The 23,884-nt window shown below is 46.6% G+C and overlaps 1 protein-coding gene across 3 annotated transcripts in view; it reads right to left on the bottom strand.

The window, feature by feature from the left end:
* Positions 1 to 23,884, bottom strand: part of LOC129707928 (interleukin-15 receptor subunit alpha-like) — a 67,191-nt gene that overhangs the window by 20,505 nt on the left and 22,802 nt on the right. For 2 of the 3 annotated variants that reach the window (XM_055653397.1, XM_055653399.1), the window contains exons 2-3: positions 18,478 to 18,675; positions 10,171 to 10,257 (exon numbers count right to left, since the gene is read on the bottom strand). In XM_055653397.1, coding sequence (XP_055509372.1) covers positions 10,171 to 10,257; positions 18,478 to 18,675 — 285 coding nt within the window. The remainder of the gene's footprint in view (positions 1 to 10,170; positions 10,258 to 18,477; positions 18,676 to 23,884) is intronic. The other variant, XM_055653398.1, reaches the window with a different exon arrangement.

The following is a 23,884-nucleotide window of genomic DNA, read 5'->3' as shown; positions in this document are numbered from 1 at the left end:
AAAGTAAGAGAGGCTGGCTACAGCCAGCAAAGCGGCTGTTTGTGAGAAATACTTCTACGAACGGATATGTTTAAGGAAGAACTGCAGATGCTGGAAAAATCGAAGGTGGACAAAAATGCTGGAGAAACTCAGCAGGGGGAGGCAGCATCTATGGAGCGAAGGAATAGGTGACGTTTCGGGTCGAGACCCTTGGTCTCACCTTTTAAGAACACATATGTCTGTAAAAAAACTGATAACTGTTTGAAAGAATATACCAGCCAAGATTAAAAGGGAATATAAAAGTATGACTGGTAGGGCTAGGTGCTGAGAAATGTTTTCCTTTCGATGCGATACGATAGAATTTTATTTATCTCAAGAGGGAAATTTATCTCAAGAGCCAACAGTCATAAAAAACAAGTTGTCCTACAACTTTAGGCCCATCCGCAAGAAGAAGTTTAAGGGGAGGGGGAGGGGAGTTAGTCTCAGTCTACCCAACGACAGAAGGGGGAGGAGTTGTACAGTTTGATAGCCACAGGGATGAAGGTTCTCCCGTGGTGTTCTATCCTGTATCTTGGTGGAACCAGTCTGTGGCTGAAGGTGCTTCTCAGGTTGACCAGTGTGTCATGGAGAGGGTGAGCTGTACGGTCCAGGATGCTCCACAGTTTGAGGAGCATCCTCCCCTCCAAGACCAGCTCCCGTGAATCCAACTCCAACTCCGCCCCCAGGATGGGGCCAATCTTCCTGATGAGTTTGTTAATCCTATCGGCATCTGCGAGCTTCACCCTGCTGCCCCGGCACACGGCAGCGAAGAAGATGTCACTGGCCACCACCGATTGATTGAACATATGTAGCGTCTCGCTGCAGATGTTGAAGGAGCGGAGCCTTCTCAAAAGGTTCAGCCGGCTCGGTCCCTTCTTGTACAGGGCCTCAGCTTTCCTCCTGGACCAGTCCAGTTTACTGTCCAGGTACACTCCAAGGTATTTGTACTCCCAGGTAAACTGAACACCCACACCAATGATGCAGACAGGGGATGTTCCTCTCCACCTAAAGTCCACCATTAACTCTTTAGTCTTGTTGGTGTTGAGCTGCAGGTGATTCAGCCCACACCACTCAACAAAGTGGTTGACTACATCTCTGTATTCAGCTTCTCTCCCCTCACTGATGTATCCACAACTGCAGACTCATCTGAAAACTTCAGAGTTATATCTGAAGCCCGAGGTGTAGATGGTGAACAGGAAGGGAGAGAGGACAGACAGTCAGGCCCCTGTGTTGCTCACAACCATGTCCGAGATTCAGTTCTGTAGCCTGACCTATTGTGGTCGTCCAGTCAGGTAACATAGAAACATAGGAAATAGGTGCAGTAGGAGGCCATTCGGCCCTTCAATACAATACAATACAATACAATACAATACAATTTATTGTCATTTGAGCCCCAGTGAGGCTCAAACGAAATTCTGTTTCCACAGCCATACAAACAAAGACAATTTCCTAGACATACACACAATTTAATTCACACAAACATCCATCCATGATGGAAGGCAAAGTCTTTTCTCTCCCCTGTTCTCCATGTCTCTCCCGATATCCAAGCCCCAGGTGGGCGATGATAAGTCCCACGGCCATTTTAGGCCGTGCCGGGCGATTTACGGCCCCGCTCCCGGTCTAAATGTCACAAAGTTGGAGCCCCCGGCAGGCGCTGGAATGTCCCACGGCCATGAAGCCGTGCCGGGCGATGTACGTCCCCGCTCCGGGTCGTTCCAACCCCAGCACCTCCATTCATTGTGATCATGGCAGATCATCCCCTATCAATAACCCGTGCCTGCCTTCTCCCCAGATCCCTTGACTCCACTAGCCCCTAGAGCTCTATATAACTCTCTCTTAAATCCATCCAGTGATTTGGCCTCCAGTGCCCTCTGTGGCAGGGATTTCCACAAATTCACAACTCTCTGGGTGAAAAAGTTTTTTCTCACCTCAGTCTTAAATGACCTCCCCTTTATTCTAAGACTGTGGTCCCCTGGTTCTGGACTCGCCCAACGTTGGGAACATTTTTCCTGCATCTAGCTTGTCCAGTCCTTTTATAATGTTATATGTTTCTATAAGAGCCACCCCCTCATCCTTCTAAACTCCAGTGAATACAAGCCTAGTCTTTTTCATCTTTCCTCATATGACAGTCCCTAGTTGGTGATTGGTGGTAGTTGGTGATCCAGGACACCAATGGAGCATCCACCCGCATCTTCGTCAGTTTGCTCCCTAGCAGTGTAGGCCGGATGGTGTTAAAAGCGCTGGAGAGGTCAAAAAACACGACTCTCACAATGCTTGCCGGCTTATCCAGTTGAGCATAGGAACGACGGAGCTGGTGGATGATGGCGTCCTCAACCCCCATCTTTGTTTGTTGAGTGATCTGCAGGGGGTCCAGGTAGGGTTTAACCAGGGGTCGCAGGTGAGTGAGCACCAGCCTCTCCAGGGACTTTGTGATGTGTAAAGTTATTGGAGGAGCTGGGGCGGGTCCTCTTTGGTACTGGAACCAGGCAGGATGTCTTCCACATCACAGCCTCTCACATCCAGGCTCAGGTTGAAGTTGGAGTACTCCGCACAGCTGGCTGGCTGGCACACGGCTTGAGTACCCTAGCGGGACCCATGGCCTTGCCTGGGCGGAGTCTACCTGCTCCATCTCTGCAAAGAATTGGCAGAGAAAGTGGACCAGGGGGATTGAGGGAGAGAGTCTGTTGGGGAGCAGGGGGAAGGGTGAGCAGAGACCCCCACCATCAAACCTAATTAAAAAACAGGTGCAGCTCAGGATTAGAAACATAGAAACATAGAAAATAGGTGCAGGAGTAGGCCATTCGGCCCTTCGAGCCTGCACCGCCATTCAATATGATCATGGCTAATCATCCAACTCAGCATCCTGTACCTGCCTTCTCTCCATACCCCCTGATCCCTTTAGCCACAAGGGCCACATCTAACTCCCTCTTAAATATAGCCAATGAACTGGCCTCAACTACCTTCTGTGGCAGAGAATTCCAGAGATTCACCACTCTCTGCGTGAAAAATGTTTTTCTCATCTCAGTCCTAAAAGACTTCCCCCTTATCCTTAAACTATGACCCCTTGTTCTGGACTTCCCCAACATCGGGAACAATCTTCCTGCATCTAGCCTGTCCAACCCCTTAAGAATTTTGTACGTTTCTATAAGATCCCCCCTCAATCTTCTAAATTCTAGCGAGTACAAACCAAGTCTATCCAGTCTTTCTTCAAATGAAAGTCCTGACATCCCAGGAATCAGTCTGGTGAACCTTCTCTGTACTCCCTCTATGGCAAGAATGTCTTTCCTCAGATTAGGAGACCAAAACTGTATGCAACGCTACGCAAAACTGTACAATTAACACTAAAATAACAGGTTTCCCATATCTAACTGTTACTAGAATAGCTGATTTTGACTGAAAGATTGCCTGAAAGATACAGCATGGAAACAGGCCCTTCAACCCGCCCAGTCTACACCAACCATCGATCACCCGTCCACACTAGTTCTATGTTATCCCACTTTCATATCCACCCCTACACACTAGGGGCAATTTACAGAAGCTAATTAACCTACAAGCCCGCACATCTTTTGGGATGTGGGAGGAAACCGGAACAACGCAAAGGAAACATACATGGTTGCAGGGAGAGCATGTAAAACGCAGTATGGACGGCACCCATGGTCAGGATCGAACCAGGATCACTGGCGCTGTGAGGCAGCATCTCTTACCAGCTGCGCCACTGTGCTGTCCTACCACTGATTTCGAAACATCTAAAGAAACCTTCTGTCTTCCAAGGGACCTAGTGGTTCTGCAGATCAGAGTCTGAAGAAGGGTCTCGACCCAAAACGTCACCTATTCATTTTTCTCCAGAGATGCTGCCTGACCCGCTGAGTTACTCCAGCTCTTTGTGTCCATCGCTAGCTTAATCCAGCATCTGCAGCTGCTTCCTTGCAGAACACATCTGCTTCCCAATAACTCAAACCGAGTGAGAGCCAGTAAAAGTTTGGCAAAGGACACTGGAGAACAGATGCAGTAAGCATGCGAAAGATAGACACAAAATGCTGGAGTAACTCAGCAGGGACAGGCCCAGCATCTCTGGAGAGAAGGAATGGGTGACGTTCCGGGTCAGACTCTGAAGAAGGGACTCGACCTGGCGGGTCACCCATTCCTTCTCTCCAGAGATGCTGCCTCACCCGCTGAGTTACTCCAGCATTTTGTGTCTATCGTCGGTTTAAACCAGCATCAGCAGTTCCTTCCTGCACAACAGATGTTCTAGTTCTGCGGAGTGCTTTCCAGAATCAGTCCCCAGGCGGGTGACAGCTACAGGACATGACAACTGGCAGAGAGAACGTTGAAGGGCGGTGTAGCAGCATCAGAGGCAGACACAATGCATGAACTCTGTGATAAAGGTCACATTTATTGTCACGTGCACAAGAACAGTGAGAAACATGTACCACGGAGTGTACACAAAAATGCTGGAGAAACTCAGCGGGTGCAGCAGCATCTATGGAGCGAAGGAAATAGGCAACTTTTCTGGCCGAAACCCTTCTTCAGTCTGATGGAGTCTTGCTCACAGCAGCATCAAATGCATGTGGTTTAATTTAGTTTAGTCTAGAGATACAGCATGGAAGCGGGAACTTCAGCCCACCAAACCTGCACCGACCAGCGATCCCCGCACATTAACACTATCCTACACACACTAGGGACAATTTACAATTTACGGAAGCCAAATTAACCGCGTGGAAGAGAGGGCGCGGCCCGGATGGTGGAATTCCTTGGTGTATTTGTTGCCTTCTAGAGTTTACAGACTGCAATTTCTTTTTTAACTTATATACATACAGCAATCTATGGTGTCAGTGATTTTTAAGTTCTTAAGTCACAGGGACGGCACGGTGGCGCAGCGGTAGAGTTGCTGCCTTATGCCCCTGTCCCACATAGGAAACCTGAACGGAAACCTCTGGAGACTTTGCGCCCCACCCAAGGTTTCCGTGTGTTTCCCGGAGGTTTTTGTCAGTCTCCCTACCTGCTTCCACTACCTGCAACCTCCGGCAACCACCTGCAACCTCCGGGAACCGCACGGAAACCTTGGGTGGGGCGCAAAGTCTCCAGAGGTTTCCGTTCAGGTTTCCTAAGTGGGACGGGGGCATTACAGTGACCCGCGTGGGCTTTCCTCCAAAATCCTTGGTTTCCTCCCACACTCCAAAGACGTACAGGTATGTAAGTGAATTGGCTTTAGTGAATGTGTAAACAGTCCCTGGTGTGTGTGGGACGGTGTTAGTGTGCGGGGATCGCTGGTCGACACAGACTCGGTGAGCCGGGGAACTGTTTCCGCGCTGTATCTCTAAAATTAAAATAAAACAAAATGAGGCCATTGAGTCTACTCCACCATTCAATCATGGCTGATGTATCTTTCCCTCTCAACCTTATTATCCTGCCATCTCCCCGTGACCTTTCAGAAGTTCTGAAGCATTTCTGACACCATTTATTTAGATAACCTTTTTAAAACATTTTTTAAATTTCCGTTTCTTCATTCTTATGGTATAGATAAGTATCTGTAGTCGCTAGCATTAAAAACAAGGTGATTGTCATCCAGGTATGTTCACCTCGGTACATTCGGTTTCGATTCCCTGTCACACGTCTCACCTTTCAAATAAAGAAATATTTCTCCCTAGGCTTAGTATCAGTTTCTACAGAATATCTTACAAATAAAAAGAAGAACATTTCTCCTAAGGGGTGGCACAGTGGTAACGTTGCTGCCTCACAGCGCCAGAAACCCATGTTCAACCTGACCATGAGTGCAGTCTGGACGGAGTTTGTACGTTCCCCCAGGGACAGCGTGGGTTTTCACCAGGTGCTCTGGTTTCCTCCCACACTCCAAAGATGTGCGAGTTTGGAGGTTAATTGGCTTCTGTAAATTGTTTCTTGTGTGTAGGATAGTTTTTGTGCACGGGTGATCGCTGGTTGGCACGGACTCGGTGGGCCGAAGGGCATTATTCCGCGCTATAAGGGCCGTACAATGGTGCAGCGGAAGAGTAGTTGCCTCACAGTGCCAGAGACCTGGGTTCGATCCTGACTGCGGCTGCTATCTGCGCGCAGTTTGTGCGTTCCCCCCAGGGACAGCGTGGGTTTTCTCCGGGTGCTCCGGTTTCCTCCCACACTCCAAAGATGTGCAGGTTTGAAGGTTAATTGGCTCCTGCAAGTTGCTTCTTGTATGTTGGATAGTGCTTGTGTGCGGGGTCGCGAACCCGGTGGACCAAAGGGCCTGTTTTCACGCTATATCTCTAAAGGTCTAAATCAGATTGCTTGTTGGTGTAGCTCACTCTGAAATTTTGTACAGGGCTCCTTGGGGGACCTCACCAACGTCTTATACAACTGCAACATGACCTCCCAACTTCTATACTCAATACACTAACTGGTGAAGGCCAATGTACCAAAAGCCTTTTTGACCACCTTATCTACAGAACCTGCAACCCCACCTTCAAGGAACCATGCACCTGCATTCCTAGATCCCTCAGCTCTACAACACTCCCCAGAGGCCTACCATTCACTGTGTATGTGGGTCTTGCCCATGTTAGACTTGCCAAAATGCAACACCTCATATTTCTCTGTATTAAATTCCATCAACCGTTCCCCAGCCCACCTGGACAAACGATCAGGATCCTGCTGGAATCTTTCACAACCATCTTCACTTTCTGCAAAACCACCCACTTTTGTATCATCAGCAAACTTGCTAATCTTGCCCTGTATATCTTCTCTTTCAAATCACCGATATAGATGAAAAGCTACTATTGAAATGCTAAATACTTGATTCACATGACCATCATGGTGAAACACATACCATTTTTCTCCATTTCCGACACTTCCCTACCATTCCGTGACCTCACCATCTCCATCGCAGGGGACAGACTTCTGACCGACAAACACTACAAACCAACTGACTCACATGGCTATCTGGACTACACGTCTTCCCACCCTGCCCCCTGTAAAGGCTCCATCCCCTACTCCCAATTCCTCCGCCTACGCCGCATCTGTTCCCAGGATGAGACGTTCCACACCAGGGCATTGGAAATGTCCTCGTTCTTCAAGGAACGGGGATTCCCCTCCGCCACCATAGATGAGGCTCGCACCAGGGCCTCATCCATACCCCGCAACACTGCTCTCTCTCCCCATCCCCGCACTCGCAACAAGGGCAGAGTCCCCCTAGTCCTCACCTTTCACCCCACCAGCCGGCAAATACAACAAATAATCCTCCGCATTTCCGCCACCTCCAACGTGACCCCACCACTCGCCACATCTTCCCATCTCCCCCCATATCTGCTTTCCGCAAAGACCGCTCCCTCTGCAACTCCCTTGTCAATTCTTCCCTTCCCTCCCATACCACCCCCTCCCCGGGCACTTTCCGTTGCAACCGCAAGAAATGCAACACCTGTCCCTTCACCTCCCCCCTCGACTCCATTCAAGGACCCAAGAGGTCGTTCCAGGTGCGACAGAGGTTCACCTGTATCTCCTCCAACCTCATCTACTGCATCCGCTGCTCTAGATGTCAGCTGATTTACATCGGGGAGACTAAGCGGAGATTGGGCAATCGTTTCGCCGAACACCTCCGCTCAGTCCGCAATAACCTACCTGAACTCCTGGTGGCTCAGCACTTCAACTCCCCCTCCTATTCCCAATCCAACCTCTCTGTCCTGGGTCTCCTCCATTGCCAGAGTGAGCAACACCGGAAATTGGAGGAACAGCACCTCATATTCCGCCTGGGTTGCTTGCGTCCGGATGGCATGAAAATTGAATTCTCCCAATTTTGCTAGCCCTTGCTGTCTTCTCCCCTTCCTTAACCCTTGAGCCGTCTCCTCCCATCCCCCCGCCCTCAGGCTCCTCCTCCTCCCTTTTTCCTTCCTTCTCCCCCCCCACCCCCCATCAATCTGAAGAAGGGTTTCGGCCCGAAGCGTCGCCTATTTAATTCTCTCCATAGATGCTGCCGTACCCGCTGAGTTTCTCCAGCATTTTTGTGTACCTACGATTTATACTCACTCTCTCACTTTCCGCAAAAAAGTATGTGAAAATGAGGAGTTAAGTAAACATTAATGTGGCAGAAGGCAGAATTTGCAGATAAGGCACATTGGCAGATAAATTACCAAAGGTGGTAGACACCACAGCTAGAGGTGTTAGTGTTTGGTAAAATTGGTAAAAACTGGTAAAAATGTTTGCCAATTGAACAGTAAGGTGCTAACTCAAGTCACTATGAAGAAACGCCAAGTTCAGTTGAGTTTAGTTCATTGTCACGTGTCCGAGGTACAGTGAAAAGCTTTTGTTGTGTTCAATCCAGTCAGCAGATAGACAATACATGATTACAATCGAGCCATTTACAGTGTTTAGATACATGATAAGGGAATAACGTTTAGTGCAATGTAAAGCCAGCAAAGCCTGATTAAAGATAGTCTGAGGGTCTCCAATGAGGTGGATAGTAGTTCAGGACTATTCATGCAAGGTAAAGCCAGCCACGTTCCCTGTGTAATGGCACAAAGTGGTACTTGAACTTTACCTGGCAAACATTACTGCACTGCTCCCAGAGTCAAGGACCGGGACACGTTTGCCTCTAATGCACTCTGCAAGCCGTTCCTCCTGGAATATTTCCCGGATGATTCAGCTTCAATAACCCCCAAGAAGCTCGACGCCACACAGGGGAGAAGAGCAGCCCCCTTGATAGGCGTCCCCTCCACAAACCAAAACCTTCACTCCAACACCAGTGCCCAGCAGAAGCAGTATGTGCCAGCTACAGGGAATGCATTGCGGCAACTCACCGAGACTCCTTACCTTCCAAACCCAACACCCCTACCAGCCAGAAGGACCAGGGGGCAGATACAGGGCGAAAGATACAGGACATAATTAGATAGGGAGCAGCTTACAAGCCAACCGTATGAACATTGAATTCTCCAATTTTAGATGACTTCTACAAATATCTTCCATCCCCCCCCCCCCCCCCCCCCCCCCCCCCCCCCCTCCCCCCTCCTCCCCCCCTCCCCCCCTCCCCCCCCCCCCCCCCCCCCCCCCGCTCCCTTCCCAGGAATAACTTTGCACTAGCTTCTCAACCCCCAACCACCCCCACCATTGTCCCTCTCCTCCAAGGTGCTTTTGGGGTTGCAGCACCTAGACTATGGAACAGCATCCCTCTCCCTGTCATGACTGCCCCCTCCATCAACTCTTTTAAGTCCAGACTTAAAACTTATTTCTACTCTCAAGCCTTTCTTGAGGTCCTCTGAGGGAGCGCTGTATGTATGTTTTTATGTGTGTATTGTTGATCTATGTACCACTGTTGTAGCACTTTAGTACCTGCACTGATATAGAGTACTTTGGTCAACGAGAATTGTTCTTAAATGAGCTATAGAAATAAAGTCGACTTGACTAAAAGTCTGCTAACTAGCTCTACACTTGGTAACTAGGCATCCCCCTTGGGCTCACAGTTGCTCCTGTCTCTAGCCTTTGTCCAACAGACTGCCTATCAGGGAACCTCCTCGCCTGAGGTCATCTGTAGCAGGCCGTGATTTGTCCTGCATCTTCCCGCTCCCAGATTCTTTTCCCTTTATCTTTAAATCATCTGTTATTAGCTCCCACCAATCTTTCCATGAATGGGTTTAACAAACAATCCAGCATCTGCAGTACCTCTCGGTGTATTTTTTTACTGTTCTGTTGTTTCATTGATGGCAACAGTTTCCATAAATCACAGACACACAAAGGAGACAAAAACGGGCGATTAGAGTATCGCTGCAGGAAGAAAAAGCCAGCACATTGGACACTGACAACAAGGCTTTACAGCAAGAACAAGTCTGTGGGTGAGTCTATGCCTCAGCGGTGAGTTAGTGGCACTCGAATGTGTGTTACAAGTTAACTAGATCTCACATGCCAAAGGTATGGTGGTTGCTGTGTGGTTCTGCAGTCAGAGAACAAACGAAATAAAAGATTGCAGAATGTTTCCGTGAATGGGATGAAAGCGACAAAAATCACCGTGCTTCAAAGCATCAGGCGACGAGGCAGAAATCAAACGATGGGCGAAACATAATGAAGCACAGAAGACCAGGGCGGGATGTTTACATGGATGTGCTGAGAGGTCAGAAAGCAGGTTATTAAAACGGCCTTGCGCAGCTCGCAAAGTCGACCAAGCGTCGTTAGGTAACAAACCTGATGTGGAATGGACGGTTGGAGTCAAATCCTTAGGGATCTCAGTTGATGAGGTGCTTGGAGTTGCTGGTGGAGTCCCACCCATCCCTGACAATTGCAGGTACAAAGAAAATAAACATCAGTTAAGTAGGAGGTACCGGCAGGTAGGTGGTGATTTCTATACAAACAATGCTTCTTTCAGTGTCCGTTTGACTCAAACAGCAGTACCTTTGGCTTTCTGATCCGAGAATTGAAGAGCGTCTCTTCAATCCCAGGACTTGGTCACCCAGCTAACACTTCCGTAAAGCTCAACGTGGGCGCAGCGTTCCCGAGCTGCCGAGCTCCCCCAGATGAGAGGTCGCCTGGCTGTTCTAAGGTACACAGATATTTACACAGTTGGTTGCCCACCATGGGCTCAGATAGCTAGTGTTGATGCAGTGGACACTAATTGTTGCAGTGATCTCCATTGAGCTTGTTACCAGACGGACATCTCTGGGAGAATGGTGCACGCAGAAAAACAGAGGAGGAAACAGTGGCTCTCTTGGGACTCTTGATGAGATGAGGGAAAACTTTTTCACCCAGAGAGTTGTGAATCTGTGGAATTCTCTGCCACAGAAGGCTGTGGAGGCCAAATCACTGGATGTTTTCAAGAGAGAGTTAGATATAGCTCTTGGGGCTAACGGAATCAAGGGATATGGGGAGAAAGCAGGAACTGATTTAGGATGATCAGCTATCATCATATTGAATGGCGGTGCTGGCTCGAAGGGCCGAATGGCCTACTCCTGCAGCTATTTTCTATGTTTCTATCTTTCATCACATGCAACAGGAGATGAGAGAGACCGTGGATATAAACCAGTCTGGTGGCACTGGAATGTGTAGGAAGGAACTGCAGATGCTGGTTTAAACCGAAGATACACACAAAAAGCTGGAGTAACTCAGTGGGTCAGGCAGCATCTCTGGAGAAAAGGAATAGGTGATGTTTCGGGTCGAGACCCTTCTTCAGATTGCTGAAGTCTGACGAAGGGTCTCGACCCGAAACGTCACCTATTCCTTTTCGCCATAGATGCTGTCTGACTCCGCTGAGTTACTCCAGCTTTTTGTGTCTATCTTTGGCAACGCATGGAGCGCGGATCCAATGGTCTGGGTCTAGCTCTGGACAACACGACATCAGCCGCTCCACAACGAGATCTGTGCGGTGATCATTTCACTGATGCTGGAGCGGCAGTGAAGGCAGGGAGTTCCTGTTCTACCAGTTTCCCAGAGGGAACCTACCTCTGGCCTTTTGAACTGATCCACAACACACCCTGCAGGGTCGCGCTGAGCAAGACTCTGGTGTGTAAAGTGTATAAGTCGAGAAGCCCTGTGCAACTGTACGGTTTAGTTTATTATCGCATGTACCGAGGTACAGTGAAATGCTTTTGTTGCGTGCTATCCAGTCTCAGCTGTAAAACACGAGTAGAACAGGAGAGACCCTTGGACAATCTTTAATCAGACTTTACTGGACTTTATCTTGCAATATGAGTTATCCCCTCTATCCTGCATCTGTAGATTGTTGACGGTTTGATTGTAATCATGCCTAGTCTTTCCACGGACTGGATAGTACGAGCAGCTTTCAGTTTCACTGTACATGTATAGTGACAATAAATGGCATATATCATCAACAAAAGGCTTTTCATTGAACCTTGGTACATGTGGTAATAAACTAAACCAAACTAAACTAAACCAAACACAATGTAAGCTGGGAGTAGTTCAACTCTAAAATAATATCTTTACTTACTGGTCCTGAAATGACTGTGGGAACCAATGTATCAATGTGTAACGTGACTGTGTGGGACAATAGAGTCATAGAGTGATACAGTGTGAAACAGGCCCTTCAGCCCTACTTGCCCACACCGGCCAACATGTCCCATCTACACTAGTCCCACCTGCCTGCATTTGGATTATATCCCTCTAAACATGTCCTATCCATGTACCTGTCGAAATGTTTCTTAAACGTCGCGATAGTACCTACCTGAACTACCTTGTTCCATACACCTACCACCCTTTGCATGAAAAAGTTACCCGTCATGTTCCTATTAAATCTTTCCCTCCTCATCTTAAACCTATGTCCTCTGGTTCTCGATTCCCCTACTCTGGGTGAGAGACTCTGTGCGTCTACCAGAATATCTTTTATCAAGATAAGGCTGGGATATGCTGTAACGGAATATATGTTATCAAGATAATCTACATATTGCGATGACAGATACAAAAAACCTGGAGTAACTCAGCGGGGCAGGCAGCATCTCTGGAGAGAAGCAATGGGTGACGTTTCAGTCCCTTCTTCAGACCAAAGATCCTATAGCGGAGCAAGATAGAGCACTCCTTCTAAATGCAATGGGCTGACGTGTAGTACGCAACTGAGCGGAACGTGGGCCTAGTTTTCATCCATTTCAGTAACCCGACCCGACCCGACCAGACTGGCAGTGTAATCAACGTTGCAGGGGAACAGTTTGTGTTAATAAATTATGATTCTGAAAATGAGGGGAAGATTTTTACCAAAGAACTTTTATTTTTACGGGGATGTTTCCGTAACCGGCTTCCGTCTCCGCACTAGTATCTTTGCTCCGCTACGGGATCTTTGGTGCGGAGACGGAAGCCGGTTACGGAAATGGGGCTGAAAATTACCCATGAATCTGCCCATGACCGCACTACGTCTTTTTCGTTGAGTGATCTATCTTGCTCGCTGTAGGATCTATTGCTTCAGACTGGTTAGGGAAAAGGGAAACGAGAGATGTGGAGAGATAAAGAACAATGAATGAAAGATATGCAAAAAAGTGATGATGATGAAGGGAACAGGCCGTTGTTAGCTGTTTGTTGGGTGAAAACGAGAAGCTGGTGCGACTTGGGTGGGGGAGGGATAGAGAGAAAGAGGGAATGCTGGGGCTACGAATGGATATATTTACTACAAATTGAAGCCAGTCATCAGACTTCACATGTCTGCAAAGCAACTGGTATGAACTATATTTACTATATTTAACTATAATTCTGGTCTGCAAGGACTTGAAATCCAATCATGCTGCATGCAGATGTAAAACCGAAATGGAAACTTTTGTTAGCTCATTGAACGACTTCTATTCAAAATGCAGTCTCCCAGCTAACCCCATCAGCAGAACTTGATTTTTTTCTCCATCTTGATAAGCTTTCCCTTGGAAGCTACACTGAAGCTCGGTGCAACCAACGCCAAGGCTCCATGGGGGAGGACCACCGTCTAGAGTCCTTCCGCTGGTCGACATTGAGGGCCAGAGTCCGGTGGGGATTCTGGGGAGGGGAGATCATCGCAGGGGGCCACCTGGGTATCATAGTCGCTGCCTCAAAAAGGCTGGCAGTATCATCAGAGACCCACACCATCCTGGCCACACACTCATCTCCCTGCTACCTTCAGGTAGAAGGTACAGGAGCCTGAAGACTGCAACGACCAGGTTCAGGAATAGCTACTTCCCCACAGCCATCAGGCTATTAAACCTGGCTCAGACAAAACTCTGATTATTGGTGGCCCATTATCTGCTACTTGCACTTTATCAGCTTATTTGTTTATGTGTGTATATATTTATATTATGGTATATGGACACACTGATCTGTTTTGTAGTAAATGCCTACTATGTTCTGTGTGCTAAGCAAAGCAAGAATTTGATTGTCCTATCAGGGACACATGACAATAAACTCACTTGAACTTGGGTAGCAAAGGTGTTCTGCATAAATCAGGTGATAACACTACTAAGTACGTATATGCAGGAAGGAACTGCAGATGCTGGTTTACACCGCAGATAGACACAAAATGCTGGAGTAACTCAGCGGGACAGGCAGCATCACTGGAGGGAAGGAATAGGTGGCATTTCGGGTGGAGACCCTTATTCAGACTTTGAAGAAGAGTCTGAAGAAATGTCTCGACCCGAAATGTCGCCCATTCCTTCTCCCCAGAGATGCTGCCGGTCCCGCTGAGTTACTCCAGCATTTTGTGTCTAACTACTGAGTATGACACTATTGAACGTATGAATACTAAGAATATATGAGGAGTTTTGGCAAGGATTTTGTTCTGTATATACTTGTTATTCTGAATAAAGTTTGTTTTTGACATAAAAACAACACTTAATTGGAAAGTTGGTAAACAACCAGACCCTTACATCCTTGTGTATTCTGCTATAAAAATCCATTAATTCATTGGGTGTAACCCACTGCTATTAATGAAACCCGCAAACACTATTGTGCGGATACAATTATTTGTCTGTGACTTTCTTTATTGAGGGTCACTGAGATTTTTTTTGAATATCTATTTCCTGAAATTCCCAAATTAAAGACTGTGAAGGCGGATTGCCCAACCCTGTTTATGTGAACTATTAACCGATGATATGTAAGTGCATGGTTAATCCTAACACAGGAAGAATGTTGTTAAGCTGGAAAGGGTGCAGAGGAGACTTAAGGGCCTGTACCACTTTCAAGACTTAATTCAAAACCTCTGCCGAGTTTAAAGGACCTAAAAATAATAAATCAAGATTGTGGTAAACTACGAACTCTTACGACTTTCCACGAGTATGTTCACAAACTCCTATGAGTATGTCTACGAATTCTCACGGCTATTTCGATGCCCTCCTTACGAGGAAAAAGTTGCAATTTCTTTCATCCCGACCATTTTTTTACTCGTGGACATTTTTATCGGGCTGGAAAAATCGTCCCGACTTACCTGATGCCACGAGTACCTACGGCTGGCCTAACGAGCCGCTACGGTATATCTACGACCCCCTACGGACTAGTTACGAACATTCTGCGAGTTTGAATCGAGGGGAAAACGCGGGAGGATTTGTGAATTACCTCGTGAAAGTGGGACAGGCCCTTTACCAAGATGTTGCCAGGACTTGATGGCCTGAGCTACAAGGAGAGATTGAGCAGGTTAGGGCTGTATCCCTTAGAGTGTCGGAGACTGAGGCGTGATCTTATGGAGGTGTACAAAACCATGCGGGTAATAGTTAGAGCAAATTCACTTGGCTTTTACCCAAGGTAGGGGAACCAAGGAGCGGAGGACATAGGTGAGAAGGGAAAGATTTAATAGGAACCCGAGAGGCAAATGGATCACACAAAGGGAGTTGGGTACATGGAACAAGCTGCCAGAGAAGATCATTGAGGCAGGTGCTATAATAGCATTTAAAAGGCATTTGGAGAGGTACATGGATAGACAATAGACAATAGACAATAGGAAAGGTTTAGAGAGATATGGACCAAACATGGGCATCTGGGAATAGCTTTGAAGGGGCATCTTATTCAGCATGGAGGTATTAGACTGAAGGGGCTATTTCTGTGCTGTATGACACTATGACTAATAATAACACAAGTAGATGGAGTGGTAAAGGAGGCATATGTTGTGCTTGCCTTCATTAGTTGGGACATTGAAAATAAGTGTCAGGAAATCATCATGCAGCTTTATAGGACTTTGGTGTGGCCACCTTTGGAGTTCTGGTCGCCCCATTCCAGGAAGGATATGGAGGTTTTGAAGAGGGTGGGGAAGATGTTTACTAGAATTCTACCTGGATTAGAGGGTAGACACAAAAAGCTGGAGTAACTCAGCGGGACAAGCAGCATCTCTGGAGAGAAGGAATGGGTGACGTTTCGGGTCGAGACCTTGCTTCAGACTGAGCCCCAGTGCACTGTAGAATGGACTAGGCAGCCATTATTTTGTTATTCAATATCCAAACTCCGAGACAGCTTCTTCAGACTGATTAGAGCAGTGTTTCTCAACCGGGGTTCCCCGGGGCGCTAGGGTTCCCCGAGAGGTCGCTAGCGGTTTTCCGGGAGATAGAGTGATAAATAGGCCAATGATATGTAAATGTAATTTTGAGTCCTTTTTGTATTTAATTTCATATTCATAATTTTATTATACACATACGGCATATTTAGCGACGTCTATTTTGCGACGTCTATACGGCGCCAACGTGAAACGGCCTTGAGTGGTCAGTGGACAGGAGCTGTCCGTGATAGATTCGTGTATCAAGTGACTCACTGGAGTACAGACAGCATCAGCATCAGTCCTGTCTGTGCTTCCTGGCCTGCAGGTACAGTAACAAACTTGGGAAAAACGCAAGCTCTTTTTTGTTTTTGCTTAAACCAGTTACCAGAAAAATATATTATGTTTGCCTTATGAACTTTAAGTTTATGGAAGAGAAAAAAAGGGATTATTAAAGATATGTGATAATTTTTACGTAGGCGTTTCCCTTAGACATGAAAATTATTTCAAGGGGTAAAAAGGTCGAGAAACGGTGGATTGGAGGATGGACAAAAATGCTGGAGAAACTCAGCGGGCGAGGCAGCATCTCTGGAGTGAAGGAAATAGGCAATGTTTCGGGCCGAAACCCTTCTTCAGACGGAGGGTATTAGAGGGTATTAGCTATAAGGAGCAGTTAGATAAACTTGGATTGTTGGAGCATCAGCGGCTGGGAGGAGACCTGATGGAAGTAAATAAAATGATGACGGGCATAGATATGGCAGACAACCAGAACAATTTTTTCCCCCAGGGTGGAATTGCCAAAGACCAGAGGGCATAGTTTAAGGTGAAAAGGGCAAAACTTAAAGGAGATGTGCAGGGCAAGTTTTATTACATGTCTAGAACACATTGCCAGGGGTGGTGGTGGAAGCAGATAACATTGTGGTATTTATGAGGCTTTTAGATGGGTACATGCGTATGCAGGGCATGTTATATGGTATAGATGAATAGATATAATTTCACTTTCAAAGTAACGTACTGGGCAAGATGCTTTCAAAAACAACTCTAAAATTTAATAATTAAAATGGGAATGGCAACATGCCAGCCAGAGGTGATTGACACTGAGTGTGATAGTAAGCTCCTATTTAACTAATGTGTAATTAACGGCTCCTCACATGAGTGGCATAAGGTCAATGTGGCACTCTTCAGTGGGAAAGTTAACTTTGGATTCATAAAGTCTCCACTAAGGTCGTGTCTTTCACATTGAGACTGGGTGTGTTGTGTAGTAATTGATAGAGCTTGTTTGTTTCAAGTGACCACAGAGCATGAAGCTGATAAATCTTAGTACATATTGCCATTCCCTACATTCCTCAAGACTAGATGGTCATACAGTGTGGAAACGGGCCCTTTCTGCAAACTTGCTAATCTTGCCATCTACAGTATGTACAAATGCATTTCGTTGTCTCTGTACTGTACACTGACAATGACAATTAAAATTGAATCGGAATCGGAATCGGATGTTCTCATTCGAATTATTGATATAGATGACAAACAGTAACGGGCTCATCCTGTGGTGCACCATGAGTCACAGTCCACCAGTCCGAGATGCAACCTTCCACCGTCTGAAGAAGTGTCTCGACCCGAAACGTCGCCCATTCCTTCTCTCCAGAGATGCTGCCTGTCCCGCTGAGTTACTCCAGCATTTTGTGTCTACTTTCCACCATCACCCTCTGCTTCCTTCCATGAAGCCAATGTTCTATCCATTCGGCTACCTCTCCTTGGATCCCATGCAATATAAACTTCTGGAGCAGCCTACCATGTGGAATCTTGTCGGCAGCTCGGCTGAGATCCATATGTACATCATCTGCAGCTCTGCCCTCATCGACCTTTTTGGACAAGTCTTCAAAAATCTCAATCAGATTTGTGAAACACGAAGTCCCACGTACAAAACCATGTTGACTATCCCTAATCAGCCATAGTCCGTCTAAATGCCTGTATATCCTATCCTTCTTAATATTCTCTGGTAACTTTCCAACTATAGATGCAAAGCTCATTGGCCTCCAGTTCCCAGCATTTTCCCTGCAGCCTTTCTTCAATAGAGGCACAACATTTGCCATCCTCCAGTCTTCCAGCACCTCGCCTGTATTTAAAGACCACTCATAAATCTCAACCAGGGCTCCTGCAATTTCCTCTCTGGTTTCCCACAATGTCCTCGGATATATCTGATCAGGCCCTGGAGATTTGTCTACTACATTACGGATATTTTAACCTTGCTACCTAAGCTCCAGAAGAATATCTAGTCAAATTTCTTATGACCAGCCGAATGACCAGCGTAATGCCCCTGCCCCACTTAGGAAACCTGAACGGAAACCTCTGGAGACTTTGCGTCCCACCCAAGGTTTCCGTGCGGTTCCCGGAGGTTGCAGGTAGTGGAAGCAGGTAGGGAGATTGACAAAAACCTCCGGGAACCGTACGGAAACCTTGGGCGGGGCGCAAAGTCTCCAGAGGTTTCCGTTCAGGTTTCCTAAGTGGGACAGGGGCATAAGAGTCATGTCACACAATCTTCACACTGTCATATTAGAAAGTTACACGGTACTTACATATGCACTGCAGGATAGGATCTGACCATTTGGCAAATTCTGAGCCGTTCTGACATTTGATGAGGTTGGATTTTCCCGCTTTCCTCTTGTATCCCCTCTGGCACTTCAGCCGAAGTTTCCGACCAACTTCAAACTGCGTTTCCATGATGTCACTCATATCTACATTTTCAATATTAAAATTGGGTTTGCTGCAGGTGTCTATTGAAAAGAAAAAGACATAAAAAAGATTGATGTTATTCCAGTTTAGTCTTTAGTTTGGTTCGGCTCATTGTCACGTGTAGCGAACTACAGTGAAAAGCTACTGTTTCGTGCTGAACAGTCAGTGAAAAGACTATACATGATTACAATCGAGCTATTCGCAGTGAATAGACAATGGACAATAGGTGCAGGAGCCCTTGAAGCCAGCAGCGCCATTCAACGTGATCATGGCTGATCATCCACAATCAGTAACCCGTTCCTGCCCTCTCCCTATATCCCCCGACTCTGCGATCTTTAAGAGCCCTATCTAGCTCTCTCTTGAAAGGTTCCAGAGAACCGGCCTCCACCACCCTCTGAGGCAGAGAATTCCACAGACTCCCAACTCTGTGTATGAAAAAGTGTTTCCTCATCTCCGTTCTAAATGGCTTACCCCTTTATTCTTGATAAAGGAAATAACATTTCCCAAATAATACTTTCTCTGCCAATAAATTGTGCAAGTTCCAATGTATATCAGCACATTCGATATTTATTGAAAGAAACTGCTACTTTCTCCCAGACATTGGTAATTTGCATATCACGGTACCTTAATTGATACACGTGACAATAAAAGACCTTTGAAACCTTTGAAACATTGGATTGTCACAGTCGAACATTTGATGATTCTTCACCGACACTTAAAAAAATCATGCTTGCCGACTACTCACGACCAGACAGACGTCACACATGTCTTGAGTCGTGAGTTGTCGCCCAAAGAGTCGTACCTTTATCTGGTCGCTGCTGAATTTTCAACATTTTGAAATGACGAGTGCCAGCAAGTCGCCGAAAAAAATTGTGTAAGTGGGACAGGCCCTTCAGGGATAGGTCTAGACTTCTCAAAGCCAACACCTATTCGGAGAAGAGTCTGATGAAGCATCCTGACCGGAAACTTTGCCTGTCTGTTCCCTACCAAAAATGCTGCCCGACCTGCTGAGTTACGCCAGCACTTTCCTGTTTGATCCTCACATTTGTTTTGTGTAGTGAGGAACTGCGGATGCTGGTTTACAACCGAGGATAGACACAAAATGCTGGAGTAACTCAGCGGGATAGGCAGCATCTCTGGAGAGAAGGAATGGATCGAGACCCTTCTTCAGACTGAGATACTCACAGTCTGAAGAAGGATCTCGATCCATTCCTTCTCTCTAGATATGCTGCTTGACCCACATTTGTTTTGTTTTTGTCTAAAGCCACGAGGACAATTGAATGGACACGATAAGGATACAAAGTTCTGGGGTAACTCAGCAGGTCAGGCAGCATCCCTGTAGAACATGAACATTTAGAAGATTGAGGGGGGATCTTATAGAAACTTACAAAATTCTTAAGGGGTTGGACAGGCTCGACGCAGGAAGATTGTTCCCGATGTTGGGGAAGTCCAGAACAAGGGGTCACGGTTTAAGGATAAGGTTTAGGACCTTTTAGGACCGAGATGAGAACAATTTTTTTCACACAGAGAGTGGTGAATCTGTGGAATTCTCTGCCACAGAAGGTAGTTGAGGCCAGTTCATTGGCTATAATTAAGAGGGCGTTAGATGTGGCCCTTGTGGCTAAAGAGATCAGGGGGTATGGAGAGAAGGCAGGTACAGGATACTGAGTTGGATGATCAGCCATGATCATAGTGCAGGCTCAAAAGGCCGAATGGCCTACTCCTGCACCTATTTTCTATGTTTCGATGTTTCTATGTAACGTTTCGGGGCGAGGCCCTTCTTCAGACCAAATGAACATGATGGCTATCATTTATTATTCAGGAGCAGAGGGAAATCAACTTGTTAACTGAATAGCACGCATTTATTTCAGGGAAACATGAGGAAGTCGGATGCCAAATATATTTTCAATTAATTAAAATTTCTTACAGTAGTGTACAGGATATTGTTGAGCTGGAATTAACGTTGCAACTCACTGGCAAAATAATTTGAATGTAAACAATTACCCCAAATAACGTGTGATTTAAATTTATTTAATAAATTTAGGTTTGGGTTTATTTTTGTCACATGTATCGGCGAGCAATGAAAAGCTGTGTTTTGCGTGCAATACAATCAAATCAGAGAATACTTTACATAATTACAAATAAGTCAAATTCAAGTCCAACATTGCAAAGGGCAAGGTATAGGATGTAGTTATATAGTTCACAGCATTGTACGGCACCGGTTACGTTGACAAAGGCCAATGCCTGCTAGAGGTGGAAGTGAATCAGAGAACAGTTTAGATTATGGAAGAACTGTTCAGAAGCCTGATAGCATACGTAGCTGTTCCTGAGTCTGGTGGTGCGCGCTTTCAAACTTCTGGGTGGGATAAGTCTTTGATTATGTTGACTGCTTTTCCAAGGCAGTGTGAAGTGTGTGGGAGTTTATACGTACTCCCCGTGACCTGCTCAGGTTTCCTCCCACACCCCAAAGACGTGTAGGTTTGTTGGTTAATTGGCTTCGGTAAATATGTCCCTAGTGTGTAGGATAGTGCTGGTGTACGGGGTGATCGCTGGTCGGCGTGGACTCGGTGGACCGAAGGGCCTGTTTCTGCGTTGTATCTCTAAAGTAAACAGAATTAAACTAAACGTGGTCACTTTGCAACTGCATCTCCATATCGACCATTAAAAGGTACCATTTCTTTCCAATCATGGCATTAATTCACCCACCTTAAGGGCCTGTCCCACCAGCATGCGTCTAGCGCGACCAAACGCGGTGGCTTGAGGCGTACGTCCTCGCGGGGGCAGTCGCATGCTGGTGGGACAGGCCCTTTATTATGAATGCTGCATGTATTCAGGTAAATACTCTATTGTCCAAGTACCTGTGCAAATGTCTTTTAAAGCGTGTTGTAGTACCTGCTTCAACTACCTCTTCTGACAGCTCGTTCCATATGCCCATCACCTTCTGTGTGAAAAGGTTGCCCCTCAGGTTCCTATTAAACCTTTCACCTCTCACCTCACACCTTAAACCTATGCCTTCCGGCTGTTGATTCCCTTACTCTGGAAAATACATTCTGTGCTTTCATCCTATTTATTCCCCTTAAGGAGGAATAATATCAGCCCTAGTTCCCAGTCTGCCCAAAGTCTCCCTATAATTCAGGCTCTCGAGTCCTGGCAACATCCTCGTAAATCTTCTCTGTACCCTCTCCCGCGTCGAAGAGTCTTAAAGTCATAAAGTGAAAAAGTGCGGAAACAGGCCCTTCTACCCAACTTGCCCACACTGGCCAACAATGCCCCAGCTACACTAGTCCGACCTCCCTGCACTTGGTCCCTATCCCTCCAAACCTATCCTATCCATGTACCCGTCTAACTCTTCCTAAACATTGGGATAGTCCCAGCCTCAACTACCTCATCTGGCAGCTTGTTCCATGCACCCACCACCCCTTGTGTGAAAAGGTTACCCCTCAGATTCCTAGTAATCTTTTCCCCCCTCACCTTAAACCTATGTCCTCTGGTCCTCGATTCACCTACTTTGGGCAAGAGACTGTGCATCTACCCGATCAACCCTCATCCTCCTGCACTCCAGGGAATAGAGTCCCAGCCTGCTCAACCTCTCCCTATAGCTCACACCTTCTAGTCCTAGCAACAACCTCATCTTTTCTATAGCAGGATGATCAAAGCCTGGCAGGCTGGGAGTTTATTTGGATGACCAGCTTACAAACGTGCTGGCAATCTGGAGAAAGTCTCCACGAAAGCGGAAAGTATCCCCGGAGAAAAAGGAATAGGTGGAGTTTCGGGTGGTGTTTTAGTACAGGCAGGCACATTGGAATGCCGGCTTGACTTACGGAAATTTGCGTTTACAGATGCACATGCAGCCTTGCGTTATGAAAAATTACTACAATATTATGTTTAGGTTTAGGTTTAGGTTTAGGTTCTCTGGATGCTTTCAAGAGAGAGCTAGGTAGGCCTGTTCTCGGGATAGAGAGAGCTAGATAAGGCTCTTAAAGATAGCGGAGTCAGGGGATATGGGGAGAAGGCAGGAACGGGGTATTTGTGATTGGGGATGATCAGCCATGATCACATTGAATGGCGGTGCTGGCTCGAAGGGCCGAATGGCCTACTCCTGCACCTATTGTCTATTGGTTATTGGTTATTATTGTCACATGTATTGAGGTACAGTGAAAAGCTTTGTTTTTGCATGATTTCCTGACAGGTCAGATATACACATGCACAAATACAATCAACTTAATCCCAAGTGAAATAGATAGAGCAAGATACAGAGTGCAGAATATACTTCTCGTCATAGTTGCAGTACATCAGTTCCATAGACAGAATCCAATGTCCACAATAGGGTAGAGTTGAACTGGACAATACCCCAGCTTATGGAAGGACCGTTCAGTTGCCTGATAACAGAGGGGAAGAAGCTGACTGGTGGTGCGCGCTTTCAAGCTCCTGTACTTTCTGCTGGACGGGAGCGGGGAGAAGTGGGACCTAGGTGGGATGAGTCAATGGACAATAGGTGCAGGAGTAGGCCATTCAGCCCTTCGAGCCCTTTGAGCCAACACCACCAACACATTGCAATGTGATCATGGCTGATCATCCCCAATCAGTACCCCTTTCCTGCCTTCTCCCCATATTCCCTGACTCCGCTATCTTTAAGAGCCCTATCTAGCTCCCTCTTGAAAATATCCAGAGAGCCGGCCTCCATCGGCCTCCACCGCCCTGAGTCAGAGAATTCCACAGACTAAACTTTCTGTGAGAAAAAGTGTTTCCTCATCTCCGTTCTAAATGGCTTACCCCTTATTCTAAAACTGGCCCCTGGTTCTGGACTCCCCCAACATCTGGAACATATTTCCTGCTCTAGCGTTTCCAAACCCTTAATAATCTTATATGTTGCAATAAGATCCTCTCTCATCCTTCTAAATTCCAGTCTTTGATCATAGGTAGACACAAAATGCTGGAGTAACTCAGCATTCCTTCTCTCCAGAGATGCTGCCTCACCTGCTGAGTTACTCCAGCATTTTGTGTCTACCTCCGATGTAAACCAGCATCTGCAGTTCTTTCTTGCACGGTCTTTGATTATGTTGGATGTTTTACCAAGGCAGCGTGAAGTGTCGATGTCAATGATCGGAGGACTGGTGTCACACTATTGTAACATTATATTTTTCATGCTTCAGATATTTGACTGATGCGATATTTTACTGTTTAATTGTCGAAGACACATCACGGCTGACTCATTTGGCCAGAAGGACAATGTTGGCTGTGTGAGTCTGG

This window comes from Leucoraja erinacea, chromosome 22, assembly GCF_028641065.1.
Source record: "Leucoraja erinacea ecotype New England chromosome 22, Leri_hhj_1, whole genome shotgun sequence".
NCBI lineage: Eukaryota > Metazoa > Chordata > Chondrichthyes > Rajiformes > Rajidae > Leucoraja > Leucoraja erinaceus.
This window is presented reverse-complemented; position numbering and strand designations above follow the sequence as displayed.